Source organism: Salvelinus alpinus, chromosome 14, assembly GCF_045679555.1.
Source record: "Salvelinus alpinus chromosome 14, SLU_Salpinus.1, whole genome shotgun sequence".
Lineage (NCBI taxonomy): Eukaryota > Metazoa > Chordata > Actinopteri > Salmoniformes > Salmonidae > Salvelinus > Salvelinus alpinus.
In genome coordinates, this window is record NC_092099.1 from 18,328,411 (window position 1) to 18,349,825 (window position 21,415).

The following is a 21,415-nucleotide window of genomic DNA, read 5'->3' on the forward strand; positions in this document are numbered from 1 at the left end:
TATCACATCCGGCCGTGATTTGTAGTCCCATAAGGCGGCTCACAATTGGCCCAACGTCGTCCGGGTTTGGCCGGGGTAAGCCGTCATTGTAATATAAGAATTTGTTCTTAACTGACTTGTTAAATAAAGGTTAAATAACATTTAAATAAAGGTTAAATAAAGGTTAAATAAAGGTTAAATAATTGTTAAATAAAATTAAAATAAAGTGAGCTTAATCTTCATGCCACAATTCCCTCCTGTTTATTCCATGTTGCTGTACCCTCTACTTCCAGCAGAGGGAAGCAAACTCATGTCTATGAGAGAATAAGAGAGAATAAGAGAGAAAGCACACTGGGTGCCTGTGGAGCAGATGTAGTGGGGGGATAAGTGCCCTGATCGATGGCATCTAGGTACACACACAGCCCCAGACAGGGTCAGACAGCGGGCTCAGAAAGACACAAGTAATGTATATGAACAGAAAACATGATGTTTGATGAGAGAGAGAGAGAGAGAGAGAGAGAGAGAGAGAGAGAGAGAGAGAGAGAGAGAGACAGAGAGAGACAGAGAGAGACAGAGAGAGAGAGACAGAGAATTATTCCTATGAAGGGAAGTAATGATGTCTGGCCTGAAGCCTACATGTCTCTGCTGTTGGTTAATTCACAGATATGACAGCTCCAAATGCCACTAATGATTCCCAGACCCAACCCAAATAAACAGCCTACGCTGTCAGTTATCACACACATACACACAGAGCCCTTTCAATACAGTGTTATAATACCCCCTGAAGTAATATTTCGCAATGATCTGATCAATCATTTAAAAGCTACAACATCTTAAACCATAATACCTTGGACAATGTTTGTTGCAAACAGTTTCCCCCGAAAACAACAACTGGGAATAAAACAATATAAATACATGTTTTTCCTCAAGCGCGTTAAAATTAGAGAAAATTCCACAGCACAACAAGTTGCGTGAAACTCAAACTACTTTTTGACCCTCTACGTTTTCCGTTCGAGGGCTGGTCCCAAAACAAACGCTGCTGTCAGTTGAAAGAGAAAAACTAAAGTTGTCCACTTCACTGCACTGATTATATAAGCTAACATGCTAGCTAGCTTTGCTTATACAAACATGACAGTGACAGCCATAGATTTAGATAATTAAAGAAAGAATACGGCTGTAAATCCCATGGGTAATGGAGAACTACTTTCAAAACTTCGTAAGCAACTTTATTTTTGTCGATTCACTAGCTAGCTAGCTAGGCTTAGCTAACGTGAGCTAGCTAGAGAGTAGTGTGCTTTTGGATGGGACAGCTAACGTTAGCTACATGTCGTGCTTTTGATAAATGTAAAAGCAAACCATATATTTTTTTTTTATCGAGTAGGTATAACGTTACTACTGTAACTGTATCCTATACTGTTAAATGCATATTTGCTTCGATTTAGCTTTGGCATCATGAAAACCTGACAGGTTGCTGCAAATTATCTAGTTAAACTTTATACTGCCAACCGGAGTTGTATGAAATATACTTAGTGAACAAAGACATGAACCTGATCATTGCAAAAACGATTCCTTCCTCCTAGATTGGACATTGACAGTAATTTACAATAGATGGGGAAGTCCCAGTGATGATGGAGGAGCAGAAGAGGTACAGAGAACGAGGCCTTCTCCACTTATGGAGAGGCTACTACAGTAGTGTTACCCCCGAGCGGGTGCTTCTGTCCCGGCCAGTCCTCCAGGCTGCCCTTGGCATCAGCCATGGTATCCTCCTGGCCGAAGGTGAGACTTCTCTTTGGAGTCTAATAAGAGAAATGTGTAATTAGATAAACAGCTCTTTCTACGACCTTTTAAAAATGCTTTATAACGTTATTTGGAATGTATTATAATACACTTATCATGAGTTATAACAATGACTAAGCGTCCATATGTAGCGTATAGATTTTAATAGTGAGTAAGATTTCCACTGTATTTCAACCCTTACACATAGAAAATATAGCTGAAAATGTGTAACTTATACCGTTTGGGATAACCTGATGAAGATCACTGTATACCTGCTCTCTTCACCGTCCTATCTACCTCCAGGTGGGCTGGTGTACAGCTTCGGGGACCTGACGTGGAGACAGGGCTTGAGGGTTCCTCCTACTTACCCTCTCCTCGAGTCTGTCCTCTCTGGTCAACGTGTTGTGTCTGTAGCCGCAGGCTCCTTCCACTGTGGCGCCGTCACACAGGAAGGGGCTGTGTACATGTGGGGAGAGAACTCCTCGGGACAGTGTGGTCTGTCAGAGAGAGGCCTGGTCCCAGATCCTAGCCTCGTCAGTACGGTGGACTCTGAGACTGTCCCTCCACAGGTGATATATCTGTTTATATTCTTATTTTCATCCCGAAATACTAATTCCAAGATTATAGAAAACAATTCAGACATCTTTGAAAACAACAGATAAAACAATGATAATAGCTGTGTTTCCATCCAATTGGTGACAGATTTTCATGCAAATATTTTAAAATCTGCATAAAAATAATATGTGCATATTCCTACCAGTAATGTGTTTCCATATTTAAAAAAAAATTAACCTTTATTTAACTAGGCAGGTCAGTTAAGAACAAATTCTTATTTACAATGACGGCCTAGGAACAGTGGGTTAACTGCCTTGTTCAGGGGCAGAACGACAGATTTTGACCTTGTCAGCTCAGGGATTTCGATCCAGCAACCTTTCGGTTACTAGTCCAACGCTCTAACCACTAGGCTACCTGCCGCCCCATCCCGATATTCTGTCTGTCTATTTTGGTTAAGCAATAAGGCATGAGAACCCGGGGATTGTCGTGTGAATAACTCCTGACCAAGTGCTGTTGTTAGGCCTGAGGCGATGCCAAGGGCCGGAGGAGTTATTCACGATAATTCCCGGGTTTGAGTGCCTTATTGCTTTTATAAAACGGTTGCCAACATATTAAAAATAGATTAACGACATGTTTTCATTAAAAACTGTATTTTAATAAGTACATTTGTTTTATTTAACCCTTCCACCATACAAAATAGTTTGGCCAAATGGGCTGGTCGTTCATTCTGAGATTCTGTAGTTGTTAGCCAAATGGCCTGGTCGTTCATTCTGAGATTCTGTAGTTGTTAGCCAAATGGGCTGGTCGTTCATTCTGAGATTCTGTAGTTGTTGACCAAATGGACTGGTCGTTCATTCTGAGATTCTGTAGTTGTTCGCCAAATGGGCTGGTCGTTCATTCTGAGATTCTGTAGTTGTTAGCCAAATGGGCTGGTCGTTCATTCTGAGATTCTGTAGTTGTTAGCCAAATGGGCTGGTCGTTCATTCTGAGATTCTGTAGTTGTTAGCCAAATGGGCTGGTCGTTCATTCTGAGATTCTGTAGTTGTTAGCCAAATGGGCTGGTCGTTCATTCTGAGATTCTGTAGTTGTTAGCCAAATGGGCTGGTCGTTCATTCTGAGATTCTGTAGTTGTTAGCCAAATGGACTGGTCGTTCATTCTGAGATTCTGTAGTTGTTAGCCAAATGGACTGGTCGTTCATTCAGAGATTCTGAAGTTGCTAGCCAAATGGGCTGGTCGTTCATTCTGAGATTCTGTAGTTGTTAGCCAAATGGGCTGGTCGTTCATTCTGAGATTCTGTAGTTGTTAGCCAAATGGACTGGTCGTTCATTCTGAGATTCTGTAGTTGTTAGCCAAATGGGCTGTTGGTTCATTCTGAGATTCTGTAGTTGTTAGCCAAATGGACTGGTCGTTCATTCTGAGATTCTGTAGTTGTTAGCCAAATGGGCTGTTGGTTCATTCTATCCATTCTATTTGCAATGGTTGCTATGCTAAACAAAACATTGACATGTAGCTATGCAGGCCAGCTACTTCTCCTTTGCTAGCTAGCCAACTAAAGCTAACACACAATCACGTCAAGCAGCTGAAAGGACAGCAAACGATGTGCACGTTAGTTTGTCTTACTTTCGTTGGAATATACGTATATCCGTTATAATGATCCTAGTAAAATGAATTGGCCTGGATCAGAGAAGCTGTCTGTCTTGTTACATTCATAAGCATGGGACAGTGGAGATCACCAAACCAACTGGTCGGAGAGGCAGACAGACAGCAAGGGTTAGACAGCAACCCCAACTGTTCCAAACCAAATTATAGCCTAGTAGCATTGGGGAAATAATGTCTAGATACCTTTTACAGGGGAGATTAAGTTTATAAATTGACTGGCTGGGCTGTGGGATTGTGGTGCTATAAATCCATGCTATCAACCAATCAGAATCCAAACATCCCGTTTTATAATTATTGTTAGACGTTGACAGCACCGCTTCACCAGGTCAAATCCCTTGGTACATGTAAACGGACTTGGTACTTGTGATTCTGTACCTCCCAACAGATCATCAGGATCCTGGAGGTAACGTGTGGGGAGCAGCACACTCTGGCTCTGTCTGCCCAGCATGAGGTGTGGGCCTGGGGCAGCGGCTGCCAGCTGGGTCTGGTCACCAGTGTGTTCCCTGTGTGGAGACCCCAGAAAGTGGAGCACCTGGCTGGGAAGCACGTCGTTCAGGTGAGTGCTTCTTATTAGACATACGTCTAGAGTTACCTCAGTCAACAACACACCTCAGTCATTTCAACAATACACCTCAGTCATTTCAACAATACACCTCAGTCATTTCAACAATACACCTCAGTCATTTCAACAATACACCTCAGTCATTTCAACAATACACCTCAGTCATTTCAACAATACATCTCAGTCATTTCAACAATACACCTCAGTCATTTCAACAATACACCTCAGTCATTTCAACAATACACCTCAGTCATTTCAACAATACATCTCAGTCATTTCAACAATACACCTCAGTCATTTCAACAATACATCTCAGTCATTTCAACAATACATCTCAGTCATTTCAACAATACACCTCAGTCATTTCAACAATACACCTCAGTCATTTCAACAATACACCTCAGTCATTTCAACAATACATCTCAGTCATTTCAACAATACACCTCAGTCATTTCAACAATACATTTCAGTCATTTCAACAATACACCTCAGTCATTTCAACAATACATCTCAGTCATTTCAACAATACACCTCAGTCATTTCAACAATACACCTCAGTCATTTCAACAATACACCTCAGTCATTTCAACAATACACCTCAGTCATTTCAACAATACACCTCAGTCATTTCAACAATACACCTCAGTCATTTCAACAATACATCTCAGTCATTTCAACAATACACCTCAGTCATTTCAACAATACACCTCAGTCATTTCAACAATACACCTCAGTCATTTTAACAATACATCTCAGTCATTTCAACAATACATCTCAGTCATTTCAACAATACACCTCAGTCATTTCAACAATACACCCCAGTCATTTCAACAATACACCTCAGTCATTTCAACAATACACCCCAGTCATTTCAACAATACATCTCAGTCATTTCAACAATACACCTCAGTCATTTCAACAATACATCTCAGTCATTTCAACAATACACCTCAGTCATTTCAACAATACACCTCAGTCATTTCAACAATACATCTCAGTCATTTCAACAATACACCTCAGTCATTTCAACAATACACCTCAGTCATTTCAACAATACACCTCAGTCATTTCAACAATACATCTCAGTCATTTCAACAATACACCTCAGTCATTTCAACAATACACCTCAGTCATTTCAACAATACACCTCAGTCATTTCAACAATACACCTCAGTCATTTCAACAATACACCTCAGTCATTTCAACAATACACCTCAGTCATTTCAACAATACATCTCAGTCATTTCAACAATACACCTCAGTCATTTCAACAATACATCTCAGTCATTTCAACAATACACCTCAGTCATTTCAACAATACACCCCAGTCATTTCAACAATACACCTCAGTCATTTCAACAATACACCCCAGTCATTTCAACAATACATCTCAGTCATTTCAACAATACACCTCAGTCATTTCAACAATACACCTCAGTCATTTCAACAATACACCTCAGTCATTTCAACAATACACCTCAGTCATTTCAACAATACACCTCAGTCATTTCAACAATACATACTGTATATAAATAAAAAAATTGAGTATTTAAAAGCCAATATAATGAAGTCTGTTGACTTCTGTCCGTTGTGATCCAGGTGGCGTGCGGAGGGTACCACAGCCTGGCCCTGGTTCGGCGCTTCCCTGCACCGGCTACTGAAAAGTGTGACCAGTGCAAGGAGCTGCTCTTCTTTATGGTGGATAAAGGGGACCATGTCAGTATCAACGACAGCCACTATTGCCCCCTGGGGGTTGAGTTGGCTGATGGCAAACCAGGGAGCTGCTCACGATCTAGACAGGCCTCCCCAGCCAGACAGGCCTCCCCAGCCAGACAGGCCTCTCCAGCCAGACAGGCCTCACCATCCGGACAGGCCTCACCATCCGGACAGGCCTCACCATCCGGACAGGCCTCTCCCTCCGGACAGGCCTCTCCCTCCGGACAGGCCTCTCCCTCCGGACAGGCCTCTCCCTCCGGACAGGCCTCTCCCTCCGGACAGGCCTCTCCCTCCGGACAGGCCTCTCCCTCCGGACAGGCCTCTCCCTCCGGACAGGCCTCTCTAGCCCAGAGACACAGAGCCACAGCCTGTCCACTCTCTCAGGCAGTCAGCTCTGACCCGGGCCCTGACCCAGACCCTATTATAGGTCCAGAACACCTCTTTTCTAGTGACACTGACAGCTCTCTCAGAGAGTCTGGCTCCAAAGAACAAACTAACCGAGAGGATACTGGTACCTCTGACCCTCAAAGACAAGGCCCTGGGACTCTGACAGAGACAGACAGCAACCCGGCTCTAACGCAGGCGAGGAGGCGACCCACATCTTCGACCGACGAGAAGGAACTGAAGGAACTCCTCAAGAGAACGTCTGATCACGTCCTGAGCCTGTCTGAACAGAATGACAATGACATCACGGGGATTCCAATCACCTTAGCCAATCAGACAGCAGGGGATTCACTCACCTTAGCCAATCAGACAGCAGGGGATTCACTCACCTTAGCCAGTCATAGCTCAGGAGATCTACTCACCCTGGTAAGTCATGTCCCAGGACAGTGCCTAAACGGTGACCTACCTGATCAAGACCAGGCTTCTACCTTAACGTCGTATCTTCCTCCACAACCTACAGACGACACCGCCATGGCGTCCGGCCTGTCATGTTCACTACCAGAGAACTACACGGGTGCCTTAACGGGCCGTGCTTTAACGGGCTGTGCTTTAACGGGCTGTGCTGCCTCTGCCTCACCCTTCGAGGTAAACACCGGCTCCACCAGCAGCCTCTGTGACTCATGTCAGAGTGAAGGGCGTATCCCAGTCGCAGGGCTGTGCGAGGCTCTGTCTGGGCCTGTCATGGCATACAGGAAGACCAACCAGGAAGTGCGTCTCTGTATGGAGGAGGCCTCCTTGCAAGGGAAGAAATGCTCCAGTCTGACTGATATCCTGCTGGAGGAGGTCACAGAGGGGAGTAGACGGCACTCACTACCTCTCCTCTCTCATGGTAGGTGTGGTCACTACCTCCTCTCTCATGGTAGGTGTGGTCACTACCTCCTCTCTCATGGTAGGTGTGGTCACTACCTCCTCTCTCATGGTAGGTGTGGTCACTACCTCCTCTCTCATGGTAGGTGTGGTCACTACCTCCTCTCTCATGGTAGGTGTGGTCACTACCTCCTCTCCTCTCTCATGGTAGGTGTGGTCACCACCTCCTCTCTCATGGTAGGTGTGGTCACTACCTCCTCTCCTCTCTCATGATAGGTGTGGTCACTACCTCCTCTCTCATGGTAGGTGTGGTCACTACCTCCTCTCTCATGGTAGGTGTGGTCACTACCTCCTCCTCTCTCATGGTAGGTGTGGTCAATACCTCCTCTCTCATGGTAGGTGTGGTCACTACCTCCTCTCCTCTCTCATGGTAGGTGTGGTCACCACCTCCTCTCTCATGGTAGGTGTGGTCACTACCTCCTCTCTCATGGTAGGTGTGGTCACCACCTCCTCTCTCATGGTAGGTGTGGTCACCACCTCCTCTCTCATGGTAGGTGTGGTCACCACCTCCTCTCTCATGGTAGGTGTGGTCACCACCTCCTCTCTCATGGTAGGTGTGGTCACCACCTCCTCTCTCATGGTAGGTGTGGTCACCACCTCCTCTCTCATGGTAGGTGTGGTCACTACCTCTCTCATGGTAGGTGTGGTCACTACCTCCTCTCTCATGGTAGGTGTGGTCACCACCTCCTCTCTCATGGTAGGTGTGGTCACCACCTCCTCTCTCATGGTAGGTGTGGTCACTACCTCCTCTCCTCTCTCATGGTAGGTGTGGTCACCACCTCCTCTCTCATGGTAGGTGTGGTCACTACCTCCTCTCCTCTCTCATGGTAGGTGTGGTCACTACCTCCTCTCTCATGGTAGGTGTGGTCACCACCTCCTCTCTCATGGTAGGTGTGGTCACTACCTCCTCTCCTCTCTCATGGTAGGTGTGGTCACTACCTCCTCTCTCATGGTAGGTGTGGTCACTACCTCCTCTCTCATGGTAGGTGTGGTCACTACCTCCTCTCTCATGGTAGGTGTGGTCACTACCTCCTCTCTCATGGTAGGTGTGGTCACTACCTCCTCTCTCATGGTAGGTGTGGTCACTACCTCCTCTCTCATGGTAGGTGTGGTCACTACCTCCTCTCTCATGGTAGGTGTGGTCACCACCTCCTCTCTCATGGTAGGTGTGGTCACTACCTCCTCTCCTCTCTCATGGTAGGTGTGGTCACTACCTCCTCTCTCATGGTAGGTGTGGTCACTACCTCCTCTCTCATGGTAGGTGTGGTCACCACCTCCTCTCTCATGGTAGGTGTGGTCACTACCTCCTCTCCTCTCTCATGGTAGGTGTGGTCACTACCTCCTCTCCTCTCTCATGGTAGGTGTGGTCACTACCTCCTCTCCTCTCTCATGGTAGGTGTGGTCACCACCTCCTCTCTCATGGTAGGTGTGGTCACTACCTCCTCTCTCATGGTAGGTGTGGTCACTACCTCCTCTCTCATGGTAGGTGTGGTCACTACCTCCTCTCTCATGGTAGGTGTGGTCACTACCTCCTCTCCTCTCTCATGGTAGGTGTGGTCACTACCGCCTCTCTCATGGTAGGTGTGGTCACTACCTCCTCTCTCATGGTAGGTGTGGTCACTACCTCCTCATGGTAGGTGTGGTCACTACCTCCTCTCTCATGGTAGGTGTGGTCACTACCTCCTCTCTCATGGTAGGTGTGGTCACTACCTCCTCTCTCATGGTAGGTGTGGTCACCACCTCCTCTCTCATGGTAGGTGTGGTCACTACCTCCTCTCCTCTCTCATGGTAGGTGTGGTCACTACCTCCTCTCTCATGGTAGGTGTGGTCACCACCTCTCTCATGGTAGGTGTGGTCACTACCTCCTCTCCTCTCTCATGGTAGGTGTGGTCACTACCTCCTCTCTCATGGTAGGTGTGGTCACCACCTCCTCTCTCATGGTAGGTGTGGTCACTACCTCCTCTCTCATGGTAGGTGTGGTCACTACCTCCTCTCCTCTCTCATGGTAGGTGTAGTCACTACCTCCTCTCCTCTCTGGTAGGTGTGGTCACTATCTCCTCTCTCATGGTAGGTGTGGTCACTACCTCCTCTCTCATGGTAGGTGTGGTCACTACCTCCTCTCTCATGGTAGGTGTGGTCACTACCTCCTCTCCTCTCATGGTAGGTGTGGTCACTACCTCCTCTCTCATGGTAGGTGTGGTCACTACCTCCTCTCTCATGGTAGGTGTGGTCACTACCTCCTCTCTCATGGCACCACGTGCTCTCACCACTGGTGTCCCCCAGGGCTCTGTTCTAGGCCCTCTCCTATTCTCGCTATACACCAAGTCACTTGGCTCTGTCATATCCTCACATGGTCTCTCCTATCATTGCTATGCAGACGACACACAATTAATCTTCTCCTTTCCCCCCTCTGATAACCAGGTGGCGAATCGCATCTCTGCATGTCTGGCAGACATATCAGTGTGGATGACGGATCACCACCTCAAGCTGAACCTCGGCAAGACGGAGCTGCTCTTCCTCCCGGGGAAGGACTGCCCGTTACATGATCTCGCCATCACGGTTGACAACTCCATTGTGTCCTCCTCCCAGAGTGCTAAGAACCTTGGCGTGATCCTGGACAACACCCTGTCGTTCTCAACTAACATCAAGGCGGTGACCCGTTCCTGTAGGTTCATGCTCTACAACATTCGCAGAGTACGACCCTGCCTCACACAGGAAGCGGCGCAGGTCCTAATCCAGGCACTTGTCATCTCCCGTCTGGATTACTGCAACTCGCTGTTGGCTGGGCTCCCTGCCTGTGCCATTAAACCCCTACAACTCATCCAGAACGCCGCAGCCCGTCTGGTGTTCAACCTTCCCAAGTTCTCTCACGTCACCCCGCTCCTCCGCTCTCTCCACTGGCTTCCAGTTGAAGCTCGCATCCGCTACAATACCATGGTGCTTGCCTACGGAGCTGTGAGGGGAACGGCACCTCCGTACCTTCAGGCTCTGATCAGGCCCTACACCCAAACAAGGGCACTGCGTTCATCCACCTCTGGCCTGCTCGCCTCCCTACCTCTGAGGAAGTACAGTAACCGCTCAGCCCAGTCAAAACTGTTCGCTGCTCTGGTACCCCAATGGTGGAACAAACTCCCTCACGACGCCAGGTCAGCGGAGTCAATCACCACCTCCCGGAGACACCTGAAACCCCACCTCTTTAAGGAATACCTAGGATAGGATAAAGTAATCCTTCTAACCCCCCCCCCCCCCCTTAAAAGAGTTAGATGCACTATTGTAAAGTGGTTGTTCCACTGGATATCATAAGGTGAATGCACCAATTTGTAAGTCGCTCTGGATAAGAGGGTCTGCTAAATGACTTAAATGTAATGTAAAATGTATTGAGGTCAGAAAGTGCTTTCTTCTGGCAACCCTTCCAGAGAGCCTGTGGATGTGGAGGTGGCGTCTTCTGGCAACCCTTCCAGAGAGCCTGTGGTTGTGGAGGTGGCGTCTTCTGGCAACCCTTCCAGAGAGCCTGTGGAGGTGGAGGTGGCGTCTTCTGGCAACCCTTCCAGAGAGCCTGTGGAGGTGGCGTCTTCTGGCAACCCTTCCAGAGAGCCTGTGGAGGTGGAGGTGGCGTCTTCTGGCAACCCTTCCAGAGAGCCTGTGGAGGTGGCGTCTTCTGGCAACCCTTCCAGAGAGCCTGTGGATGTGGAGATGGCGTCTTCTGGCAACCCTTCCAGAGAGCCTGTGGATGTGGCGTCTTCTGGCAACCCTTCCAGAGAGCCTGTGGAGGTGGAGGTGGCGTCTTCTGGCAACCCTTCCAGAGAGCCTTTGGTTGTGGAGATGGCGTCTTCTGGCAACCCTTCCAGAGAGCCTGTGGATGTGGAGGTGGCGTCTTCTGGCAACCCTTCCAGAGAGCCTGTGGAGGTGGCGTCTTCTGGCAACCCTTCCAACGAGCCTGTGGTTGTGGAGGTGGCGTCTTCTGGCAACCCTTCCAGAGAGCCTGTGGAGGTGGCGTCTTCTGGCAACCCTTCCAGAGAGCCTGTGGAGGTGGAGGTGGCGTCTTCTGGCAACCCTTCCAGAGAGCCTGTGGATGTGGAGGTGGCGTCTTCTGGCAACCCTTCCAGAGAGCCTGTGGAGGTGGAGGTGGCGTCTTCTGGCAACCCTTCCAGAGAGCCTGTGGAGGTAGCGTCTTCTGGCAACCCTTCCAGAGAGCCTGTGGATGTGGAGGTGGCGTCTTCTGGCAACCCTTCCAGAGAGCCTGTGGATGTGGAGGTGGCGTCTTCTGGCAACCCTTCCAGAGAGCCTGTGGATGTGGCGTCTTCTGGCAACCCTTCCAGAGAGCCTGTGGAGGTGGAGGTGGCGTCTTCTGGCAACCCTTCCAGAGAGCCTTTGGTTGTGGAGGTGGCGTCTTCTGGCAACCCTTCCAGAGAGCCTGTGGATGTGGAGGTGGCGTCTTCTGGCAACCCTTCCAGAGAGCCTGTGGAGGTGGCGTCTTCTGGCAACCCTTCCAACGAGCCTGTGGTTGTGGAGGTGGCGTCTTCTGGCAACCCTTCCAGAGAGCCTGTGGAGGTGGCGTCTTCTGGCAACCCTTCCAGAGAGCCTGTGGAGGTGGAGGTGGCGTCTTCTGGCAACCCTTCCAGAGAGCCTGTGGATGTGTAGGTGGCGTCTTCTGGCAACCCTTCCAGAGAGCCTGTGGAGGTGGAGGTGGCGTCTTCTGGCAACCCTTCCAGAGAGCCTGTGGATGTGGAGGTGGCGTCTTCTGGCAACCCTTCCAGAGAGCCTGTGGTTGTGGAGGTGGCGTCTTCTGGCAACCCTTCCAGAGAGCCTGTGGATGTGGAGGTGGCGTCTTCTGGCAACCCTTCCAGAGAGCCTGTGGTTGTGGAGGTGGTGTCTTCTGGCAACCCTTCCAGAGAGCCTGTGGATGTGGAGGTGGCGTCTTCTGGCAACCCTTCCAAGAGAGCCTGTGGATGTGGCGTCTTCTGGCAACCCTTCCAGAGAGCCGGTGGAGGTGGCGTCTTCTGGCAACCCTTCCAGAGAGCCTGTGGTTGTGGAGGTGGCGTCTTCTGGCAACCCTTCCAGAGAGCCTGTGGTTGTGGAGGTAGCGTCTTCTGGCAACCCTTCCAGAGAGCCTGTGGTTGTGGAGGTAGCGTCTTCTGGCAACCCTTCCAGAGAGCCTGTGGATGTGGAGGTGGCGTCTTCTGGCAACCCTTCCAGAGAGCCTGTGGATGTGTAGGTGGCGTCTTCTGGCAACCCTTCCAGAGAGCCTGTGGATGTGGAGGTGGCGTCTTCTGGCAACCCTTCCAGAGAGCCTGTGGTTGTGGAGGTGGTGTCTTCTGGCAACCCTTCCAGAGAGCCTGTGGATGTGGAGGTGGCGTCTTCTGGCAACCCTTCCAAGAGAGCCTGTGGATGTGGCGTCTTCTGGCAACCCTTCCAGAGAGCCGGTGGAGGTGGCGTCTTCTGGCAGCCCTTCCAGAGAGCCTGTGGTTGTGGAGGTAGCGTCTTCTGGCAACCCTTCCAGAGAGCCTGTGGTTGTGGAGGTAGCGTCTTCTGGCAACCCTTCCAGAGAGCCTGTGGATGTGGAGGTGGCGTCTTCTGGCAACCCTTCCAGAGAGCCTGTGGATGTGGAGGTGGCGTCTTCTGGCAACCCTTCCAGAGAGCCTGTGGATGTGGAGGTGGCGTCTTCTGGCAACCCTTCCAGAGAGCCTGTGGATGTGGAGGTGGCGTCTGATGGTGCTTTTTGAAACCTGGTGACCCCAAGACGACACCAAGGCCTGCAATTCTTTCACGGCGATTCTTGGGGATGTTGTTGCTTCTCTCACGATCCTCCTCCCTATCCTGGGGGACAAAATGCATTTGCGTCCTCTACCCGTGAGGTTTTCAACTGTTCCATATCTTTTGAATGTTTTAATAATTGCCCTGACAGTGCTCAGTGGTATATTCAATCGTTTGTGGATCTTCTTGTAGCCATTACCAGATTTATGAAGGTCTACGACCATCTGTCTCTTTGATCTGCCAGTTATTATTATTTATTTTATTCCACCTTTATTTAACCAGGTATTAATATATATATATATATATATATATATATATATATATATATATATATATATATAACCCTAACCCTTTATTTATCCAGGTAGGCCAGTTGAGAACAAGTTCTCATTTACAACTGCGACCTGGCCAAGATAAAGCAAAGCAGTGTGACACAAATAACAACAACATACAGTCAATAACACAATAGAAAAGGTCTATATACAATGTGTGCAAATGACGTAGGATAAGGGAGGTAAGGCAATAAATAGGCCATAGTGGCGAAATAATTACAAATATAGCAATTAAACACTGGAGTGATAGATGTGCAGAAGATGAGTGTGCAAGTAGAGATACTGGGGTGCAAAGGAGCAAAATAAATAACAGTATGGGGATGAGGTAGTTGGATGGGCTATTTACAGATGGGCTGTGTACAGGTGCAGTGATCTGTGAGCTGCTCTGACAGCTGATACTTAAAGTTAGTGAGGGAGATATGAGTCTCCAGCTTCAGTGATTTTTGCAGTTCGTTCCAGTCATTGGCAGCAGAGAACTGGAAGGAAAGGCGGCCGAAGGAGGAATTGGCTTTGGGGTTGACCAGTGAGATATACCTGCTGGAGATAAGGCGGGGCTTTACCTAGCAAAGACTTATAGATGTCCTGGAGCCAGTGGGTTTGGCGACGAATATGAAGTGAGGGCCAGCCAACGAGAGCGTACAGGTCGCAGTGGTGGGTAGTGTATGGGGCTTTGGTGACAAAACGGATGGCACTGTGATAGACTGCATCCAGTTTGTTGAGTAGAGTGTTGGAGGCTATTTTGTAAATGACATCGCCGAAGTCGAGGATCGGTAGGATAGTCAGTTTTACGAGGGTATGTTTGGCAGCATGAGTGAAGGAGGCTTTGTTGCGAAATAGGAAGCCGATTCTAGATTTAATTTTGGATTGGAGATGCTAAATGTGAGTCTGGAAGGACTTTATGAGCTTTATACCTTTATAACTTTTTGGAGTTTGTGCAACGGGATGCAAATTTCTGTTTGAAAAAGCTAGCCTTAGCTTTCCTAACTGCCTGTGTATATTGTTTCCTAACTTCCCTGAAAAGTTGCATATCGCAGGGGCTATTCGATGCTAATGCAGTACGCCACAGGATGTTTTTGTGCTGGTCAAGGGCAGTCAGGTCTGGAGAGAACCAGTTCTTTTTGTTTTCTTCATGGTGTTGGACAACAAAGGGATATTGCATGCGTGTTACCTCATTTTAATACCCTAGTGAAACAGGAAGTGATGTAATGGCTCAATATAGTTCCCTAAGACTTAGATACACTTAAATAAGTGGAATGTAATTCCTGGTTTAATTTTGGTAGATGTTATTTACAATCATCATTAATTTGGATACTTTGATTTGGCGGACATTTTGTTGGGTTCCATTGAAACATTAATAAAATTTAGTATTTCTTATGTTTGGTATTTTAAGTTTCATTATAATTATATTGTTTATATTTACATTTACATTTTAGTCATTTTAGCAGACGCTCTTATCCAGAGCGACTTACAGTAGAGTGCATACATTTTATTACATTTGTTTTACATACTGAGACAAGGATATCCCTACCGGCCAAACCCTCTCTAACCCGGACGACGCTATGCCAATTGTGCGTCGCCCCACGGATCTCCCGGTTGCGGCCGGCTGCGACAGAGCCTGGGCGCGAACTCAGAGACTCTGGTGGCGCAGCTAGCACTGCGATGCAGTGCCCTAGACCACTGCGCCACCCGGGAGATATTTGTTGTATTATTGTTTGTGCGTTGCCACTCAGGGGTGCTAGTAGTTTTGGAGCCCGCTGTATGTACATATACAGTACCAGTCCAATGTTTGGACACTATATGATTCCACATGTGTTATTTCATAGTTTTGATGTCTTCACTATTATTCTACACTATAGAAAACAGTAAAAAAAAAAAAGTTTTTAAAGCTTGAATGAGTAGGTATGTCCAGACTATTGACTGATACTGTATATATATGTATTATTGGATGTATAGACATTATGGACAGTATGTGTATAGAATATGTAGCATAACTGTATAATACGTAGTGTAGAATAGTATATATGGAGCTATAGTTGAATAGGATGGTATTGGCTAGAATACAGCAAATACATTTAAAATGAGTAATACAGTATGTAAACATTATTAAAGTGGCCAGTGATTCCATGTCTATGTATAGAGGGCAGCAGCCTCTAAGGTGCAGGGTGGAGTAACATTATTAAAGTGACCAGTGATTCCATGTCTATGTATAGAGGGCAGCAGCCTCTAAGGTGGAGGGTGGAGTAACATTATTAAAGTGTGATTCCATGTCTATGTATAGAGGGCAGCAGTCTCTAAGGTGCAGGGTGGAGTAACATTATTAAAGTGGCCAGTGATTCCATGTCTATGTATAGAGGGCAGCAGCCTCTAAGGTGGAGGGTGGAGTAACATTATTAAAGTGGCCAGTGATTCCATGTCTATGTATAGAGGGCAGCAGCCTCTAAGGTGGAGGGTTGAGTAACATTATTAAAGTGGCCAGTGATTCCATGTCTATGTATAGAGGGCAGCAGCCTCTAAGGTGCAGGGTGGAGTAACCGGGTGGTAGCCGGCTAGTGACAGTGAATAAGTTCAGGCCTGGGTACTGGGTGGAGGCCGGCTAATGATGTCTATTTATCAGTCTGATGGCCTTGAGATAGAAGCCGTTTTTTTCCAGTCGCTCGGTCTCAGCTTTGATGCACCTGTACTGACCTCGCCTTCTGGATGGTAGCGGGGTGAACAGGCAGTGGCGTGGGTTCTTGATGATCTTCTTGGCCTTCCTGTGACATCGGGTGCTGTAGTTGTCCTGGAGGGCAGGTAGTTTGCCCCCGGTGATGCGTTGTGCAGACCGAACCACCCTCTGGAGAGCCCTGTGGTTGCGGGCGGTGCAGTTGCCGTACCAGGCGGTGATACAGCCCGACAGGATGCTCTCAATGGTGCATCTGTAAATGTTTGTGAGGGTTTTAGGTGACAAGCCACATTTATTCAGCCTCCTGAGGTTGAAGAGGCACTGTTGCGTCTTCTTCACCACACTATCTGTGTGGGTGGACCATTTTCAGTTTGTCAGTGATGTGTACGCCGAGGAACTTGAAGCTTTTCACCTTCTTCATTGTGGTCCCGTCGATGTGGATAGGGGGCGTGCTCCCTCTGCTGTTTCCTGTAGTCCACGATCAGCTCCTTTGTTTTGTTGAGGGAGAGACTTTATTTTTCTGGCACCACTCCGCCAGTGAGAGGTTGTTTTCCTGACACCACACTCCGAATGCCCTCAGGTTGTCTCGTCATTGTTGATAATCGAGCATTGGAGTCGTGCTTGGCCACGCAGTCATGGGTGAACAGGGAGTACAAGAGGGGGCTGAGCACGCACCCTTGTGGCGCCCCTGTGTTGAGGATCAGCGTGGTGGAGGTGTTGTTTCTTACCTTCACCACCTGGGGCGGCCCGTCAGGAGGTCCAGGACCCAGTTGCACAGGGCGGGGTACAGACCAGGTTAACCGAGCTTAATGATGATCTTGGAGGGTATTACGGTGTTGAAGGCTGTTCTGTAGTCAATGAACAGCATTCTTCCTCTTGTCCAGGTGAGATGTGGCAGTGAGATGGCGATTGTATCGTCTGTGGAACTTTTGTGGTGCTAACTGAGGAGTAGGGCAGGGTGGGCAAACTTTTTAGCTCGAGGGCCACATTGGGATTTTGAAATTCAATGGAGGGACGCATTTTTTGGGTGACCAATTGTTTGTTAATATCAATTTGCGGGGGCCTCCCGAGTGGCACAGCGGTCTAAGGCACTGCATCGCAGTGCTTGAGGCGTCACTACAGACCCGGGTTCGATCCCAGGCTGTGTCACAGCTGGCCGTGATTGGGAGACCCATGAGGCTGCGCACAATTGGCTCAGCGTCGTCCTGGTTAGGAGAGGGTTTGGTGGGCCGAGATGTTCTTGTCCCATCGCGCTCTAGCGACTCCTGTGATGGGCCGGGTGCATGTACGCTGACACGGTCGCCAATTGTTCAGTGTTTCTTCCGACACATTGTTTTTTGGCTGGCTTCCGGGTTAAGCTGGCATTGTGTCAAGAAGCAGTGCGGCTTGGCTGGGTCGTGTTTCGGAGGACGCACGGCTCTCGACCTCTCGACCTATGATCCTTGACTAGTCTCTCAAAGCACTTCATGATGACAGAAGTGAGTGCTACGGGGCGATAGTCATTTAGTTCAGTTACCTTTGCTTTCTTGGGTACAGGAACAATGGTGGCCATCTTGAAGCATATGGGGACAGCAGACTGGGATAGGGAGTGATTGAATATGTCCATAAACACTTCAGCCAGCTGGTCTGCGCATGCTCTGAGGGTCTTGCGAGGGTTAACATGCTTAAATGTGTTACGTCGGTCACGGAGAACGAGAGCCCACGGTACTCGGGAGCAGCCTGCTTCCGTGGGACTGTGTTATCCTCAAAGCGGGCGAAGAAGGTGTTTAGCTTGTCCGGGAGCAAGACATCGGTGTCAGCGACTTGGCCGGTTTTGCCAATGTAATCCGTGATTGTCTGTAGATCCTGCTACATACGTCTTGTGTCTGAGCCGTTGAATTGCGACTCCACTTTGGCTCTGTACTGACGTTTTGCCTGTTTGATTGCCTTACAGAGGACATAACTGGACTGTTTTGTATTCAACCATATTCCCAGTCCCTTTGCCTTGGTTAAATGCGGTGGTTCGTGCTTTCAGTTTTGTGAACTGTTGCCAACTATCGACCCCCCTGAGGGGCCCCCCCAGTGTTCAGGATCAGCGTGGCAGATGTGTTGTTGCCTACCCTCACCGCCTGGGGGTGGCCCGTCAGGAAGTCCAGGATCCAGTTGCAGAGGGAGGTGTTGTTGCCTACCCTCACCGCCTGGGGGTGGCCCGTCAGGAAGTCCAGGATCCAGTTGCAGAGGGAGGTGTTGTTGCCTACCCTCACCGCCTGGGGGTGGCCCGTCAGGAAGTCCAGGATCCAGTTGCAGAGGGAGGTGTTGTTGCCTACCCTCACCGCCTGGGGGTGGCCCGTCAGGAAGTCCAGGATCCAGTTGCAGAGGGAGGTGTTGTTGCCTACCCTCACCGCCTGGGGGTGGCCCGTCAGGAAGTCCAGGATCCAGTTGCAGAGGGATGTGTTCAGTCCCAGGGTCAACCCTGATAGACTTCTTGTTTTTAGATGTTTCAATTGCATTCCTGCAGTTTCTGTCATATTGTCTGCTAAGCGCTGGTTTACAGCACTTTCATATTGTATTGTGTGATTCATCCTTTATTTAACAAGGAAAGACCCTTGAGATTAGAAACGTGTTGAATTAGCTGTATCAACTATGTTGCATGTCCAAAGCTGGGTTTCCCAGCATCCTCTCTCTCTCTATAACTCAATTCTAACTCATTTATATTACGCATTATACAGTAAGCCATTCATTAGTCAAATAGCATTTTGACGCCTTTTTGTTTTAACCTTCCAGCATCCCCTGAGCTCCCCGGCAGGAGGACCGCACGCTCCAGGCCCAATGTGCCCAGGAAGGAGGAGGTAGTGGAGTCTCTGCCCACCCTGAACACAGAGGTGTGGAGCTGGGGCCGGGGGCAGGAGGGACAGCTGGGTCACGGAGACCAGCTACCCAGGCTCCAGCCGCTGTGTATCAAGAGCCTGAATGGAGAGGAGGTAGTGAAGGTAGCGGCAGGAACACACCACTCACTGGCCCTTACTGCACAGTGTCAGGTAAAAACACAGTCCCCATCACACTCACAGTACCCTTATCCTATTGACTTATACTATAGCCTTATCCCGTTGCCTTATCCTATTGCCTAATCCCATTGCCTTATCCCATTGCCTTATCCTATTGCCTTATCCCGTTGCCTTATCCTATTGCCTTATCCCATTGCCTTATCCTATTGCCTTATCCTATTGCCTTATCCCATTGCCTTATCCCATTGCCTTATCCTATTGCCTAATCCCATTGCCTTATCCCATTGCCTTATCCTGTTGCCTTATCCCGTTGCCTTATCCTATTGCCTTATCCCATTGCCTTATCCCATTGTCTTATCCCATTGTCTTATCCTATTGCCTTATCCTATTGCCTTATTCTATTGCCTTATCCCATTGCCTTATCCCATTGCCTTATCCCATTGCCTTATCCCATTTCCTTATCCTATTGCCTTATCCTATTGCCTTATCCCATTGTCTTATCCTATTGCCTTATCCCATTGTCTTATCCTATTGCCTTATCCTATTGCCTTATCCTATTGCCTTATCCTATTGCCTTATTCTATTGCCTTATCCCATTGTCTTATCCTATTGTCTTATCCTATTGTCTTATCCCATTGCCTTATCCCATTGCCTTATCCCATCGCCTTATCCCATCGCCTTATCCCATCGTCTTATCCCATTGTCTTATCCTATTGCCTTATCCCATTGCCTTATCCCATTGTCTTATCCCGTTGTCTTATCCCGTTGCCTTATCCCGTTGCCTTATCCGTTGCCTTATCCCGTTGCCTTATCCCATTGCCTTATCCTGTTGCAACGTCATTGTATTTATTTGATTGCCTATCTTCCTTTGAATTTAGAGGAGAGACTGTTAAGAAGTTCTGGTGTAATGTAGCATGACGTAGCTAATACTGTAGTGTCCTATACATTGAGAGACTGTTAAGAAGTTCTGGTGTAATGTAGCATGACGTAGCTAATACTGTAGCGTCCTATACATTGAGAGACTGTTAAGAAGTTATGGTGTGATATAGCATGATGTAGCTAATACTGTAGCGTCCTATACATTGAGAGACTGTTAAGAAGTTATGGTGTAATGTAGCATGACGTAGCTAATACTGTAGCGTCCTATACATTGAGAGACTGTTAAGAAGTTATGGTGTGATATAGCATGACGTAGCTAATACTGTAGCGTCCTATACATTGAGAGACTGGTGTGTAATATAACCAGGCTTTATCACCCTAGGTGTTTTCGTGGGGCAACAACAGATCCGGCCAGTTGGGACACATGAACAGCCCCACTACCATGCCTCAACAGGCCAAGGTACCTACGTTTACCTACTGTGGAGTGCAAATTTTCTTGTCTTTAGTTATTTTCATGGTTATACTGCGCTGCTGGTCTGGCCTGGTGGTCTGGCCTGCTGGTCTGGCCTGCTGGTCTGGTGGTCTAGCCTGCTGGTCTAGCCTGGTGGCCTAGCCTGCTGGTCTCGTGGTCTAGCCTGGTGGCCTAGCCTGCTGGTCTGGTGGTCTAGCCTGCTGGTCTAGCCTGCTGGTCTGGCCTGGTGGCCTAGCCTGCTGGTCTCGTGGTCTAGCCTGGTGGCCTAGCCTGCTGGTCTGGTGGTCTAGCCTGCTGGTCTAGCCTGCTGGTCTGGTGGTCTAGCCTGCTGGTCTAGCCTGGTGGCCTAGCCTGCTGGTCTCGTGGTCTAGCCTGGTGGCCTAGCCTGCTGGTCTGGTGGTCTAGCCTGCTGGTCTAGCCTGCTAGTCTGGTGGTCTAGCCTGGTGTCCTAGCCTGCTGGTCTGGTGGTCTAGCCTGCTGGTCTAGCCTGCTGGTCTGGTGGTCTAGCCTGCTGGTCTGGTGGTCTAGCCTGCTAGTCTAGCCTGCTGGTCTGGTGGTCTAGCCTGCTGGTCTGGTAATCTAGCTTGCTGGTCTGGTGGTCTAGCCTGCTGGTATAGCCTGCTGGTCTGGTGGTCTAGCCTGCTGGTCTAGCCTGCTGGTCTGGTGGTCTAGCCTGCTGGTCTAGCTTGGTGGTCCCAGATCTGTTATCTGCTGTAAAGCCAATTCCTACGGTTGTTGTCATGTATTATATGTGGCCTGTCAACAACCATAGG

The 21,415-nt window shown here is 48.6% G+C and overlaps 1 protein-coding gene across 3 annotated transcripts in view; it reads left to right on the forward strand.

The window, feature by feature from the left end:
* Positions 1-369: 369 nt before the first annotated feature.
* Positions 370-21,415, forward strand: part of als2a (alsin Rho guanine nucleotide exchange factor ALS2 a) — a 92,320-nt gene continuing 71,274 nt past the window's right edge. For 2 of the 3 annotated variants that reach the window (XM_071340704.1, XM_071340706.1), the window contains exons 1-7: positions 371-1,195; positions 1,560-1,755; positions 2,059-2,324; positions 4,356-4,526; positions 6,132-7,521; positions 19,071-19,324; positions 20,553-20,630. In XM_071340704.1, coding sequence (XP_071196805.1) covers positions 1,605-1,755; positions 2,059-2,324; positions 4,356-4,526; positions 6,132-7,521; positions 19,071-19,324; positions 20,553-20,630 — 2,310 coding nt within the window. In that variant the 5' untranslated portion in view covers positions 371-1,195; positions 1,560-1,604. Of the gene's footprint in view, positions 1,196-1,559; positions 1,756-2,058; positions 2,325-4,355; positions 4,527-6,131; positions 7,522-19,070; positions 19,325-20,552; positions 20,631-21,415 lie in introns of all 3 variants that reach the window. The other variant, XM_071340707.1, reaches the window with a different exon arrangement.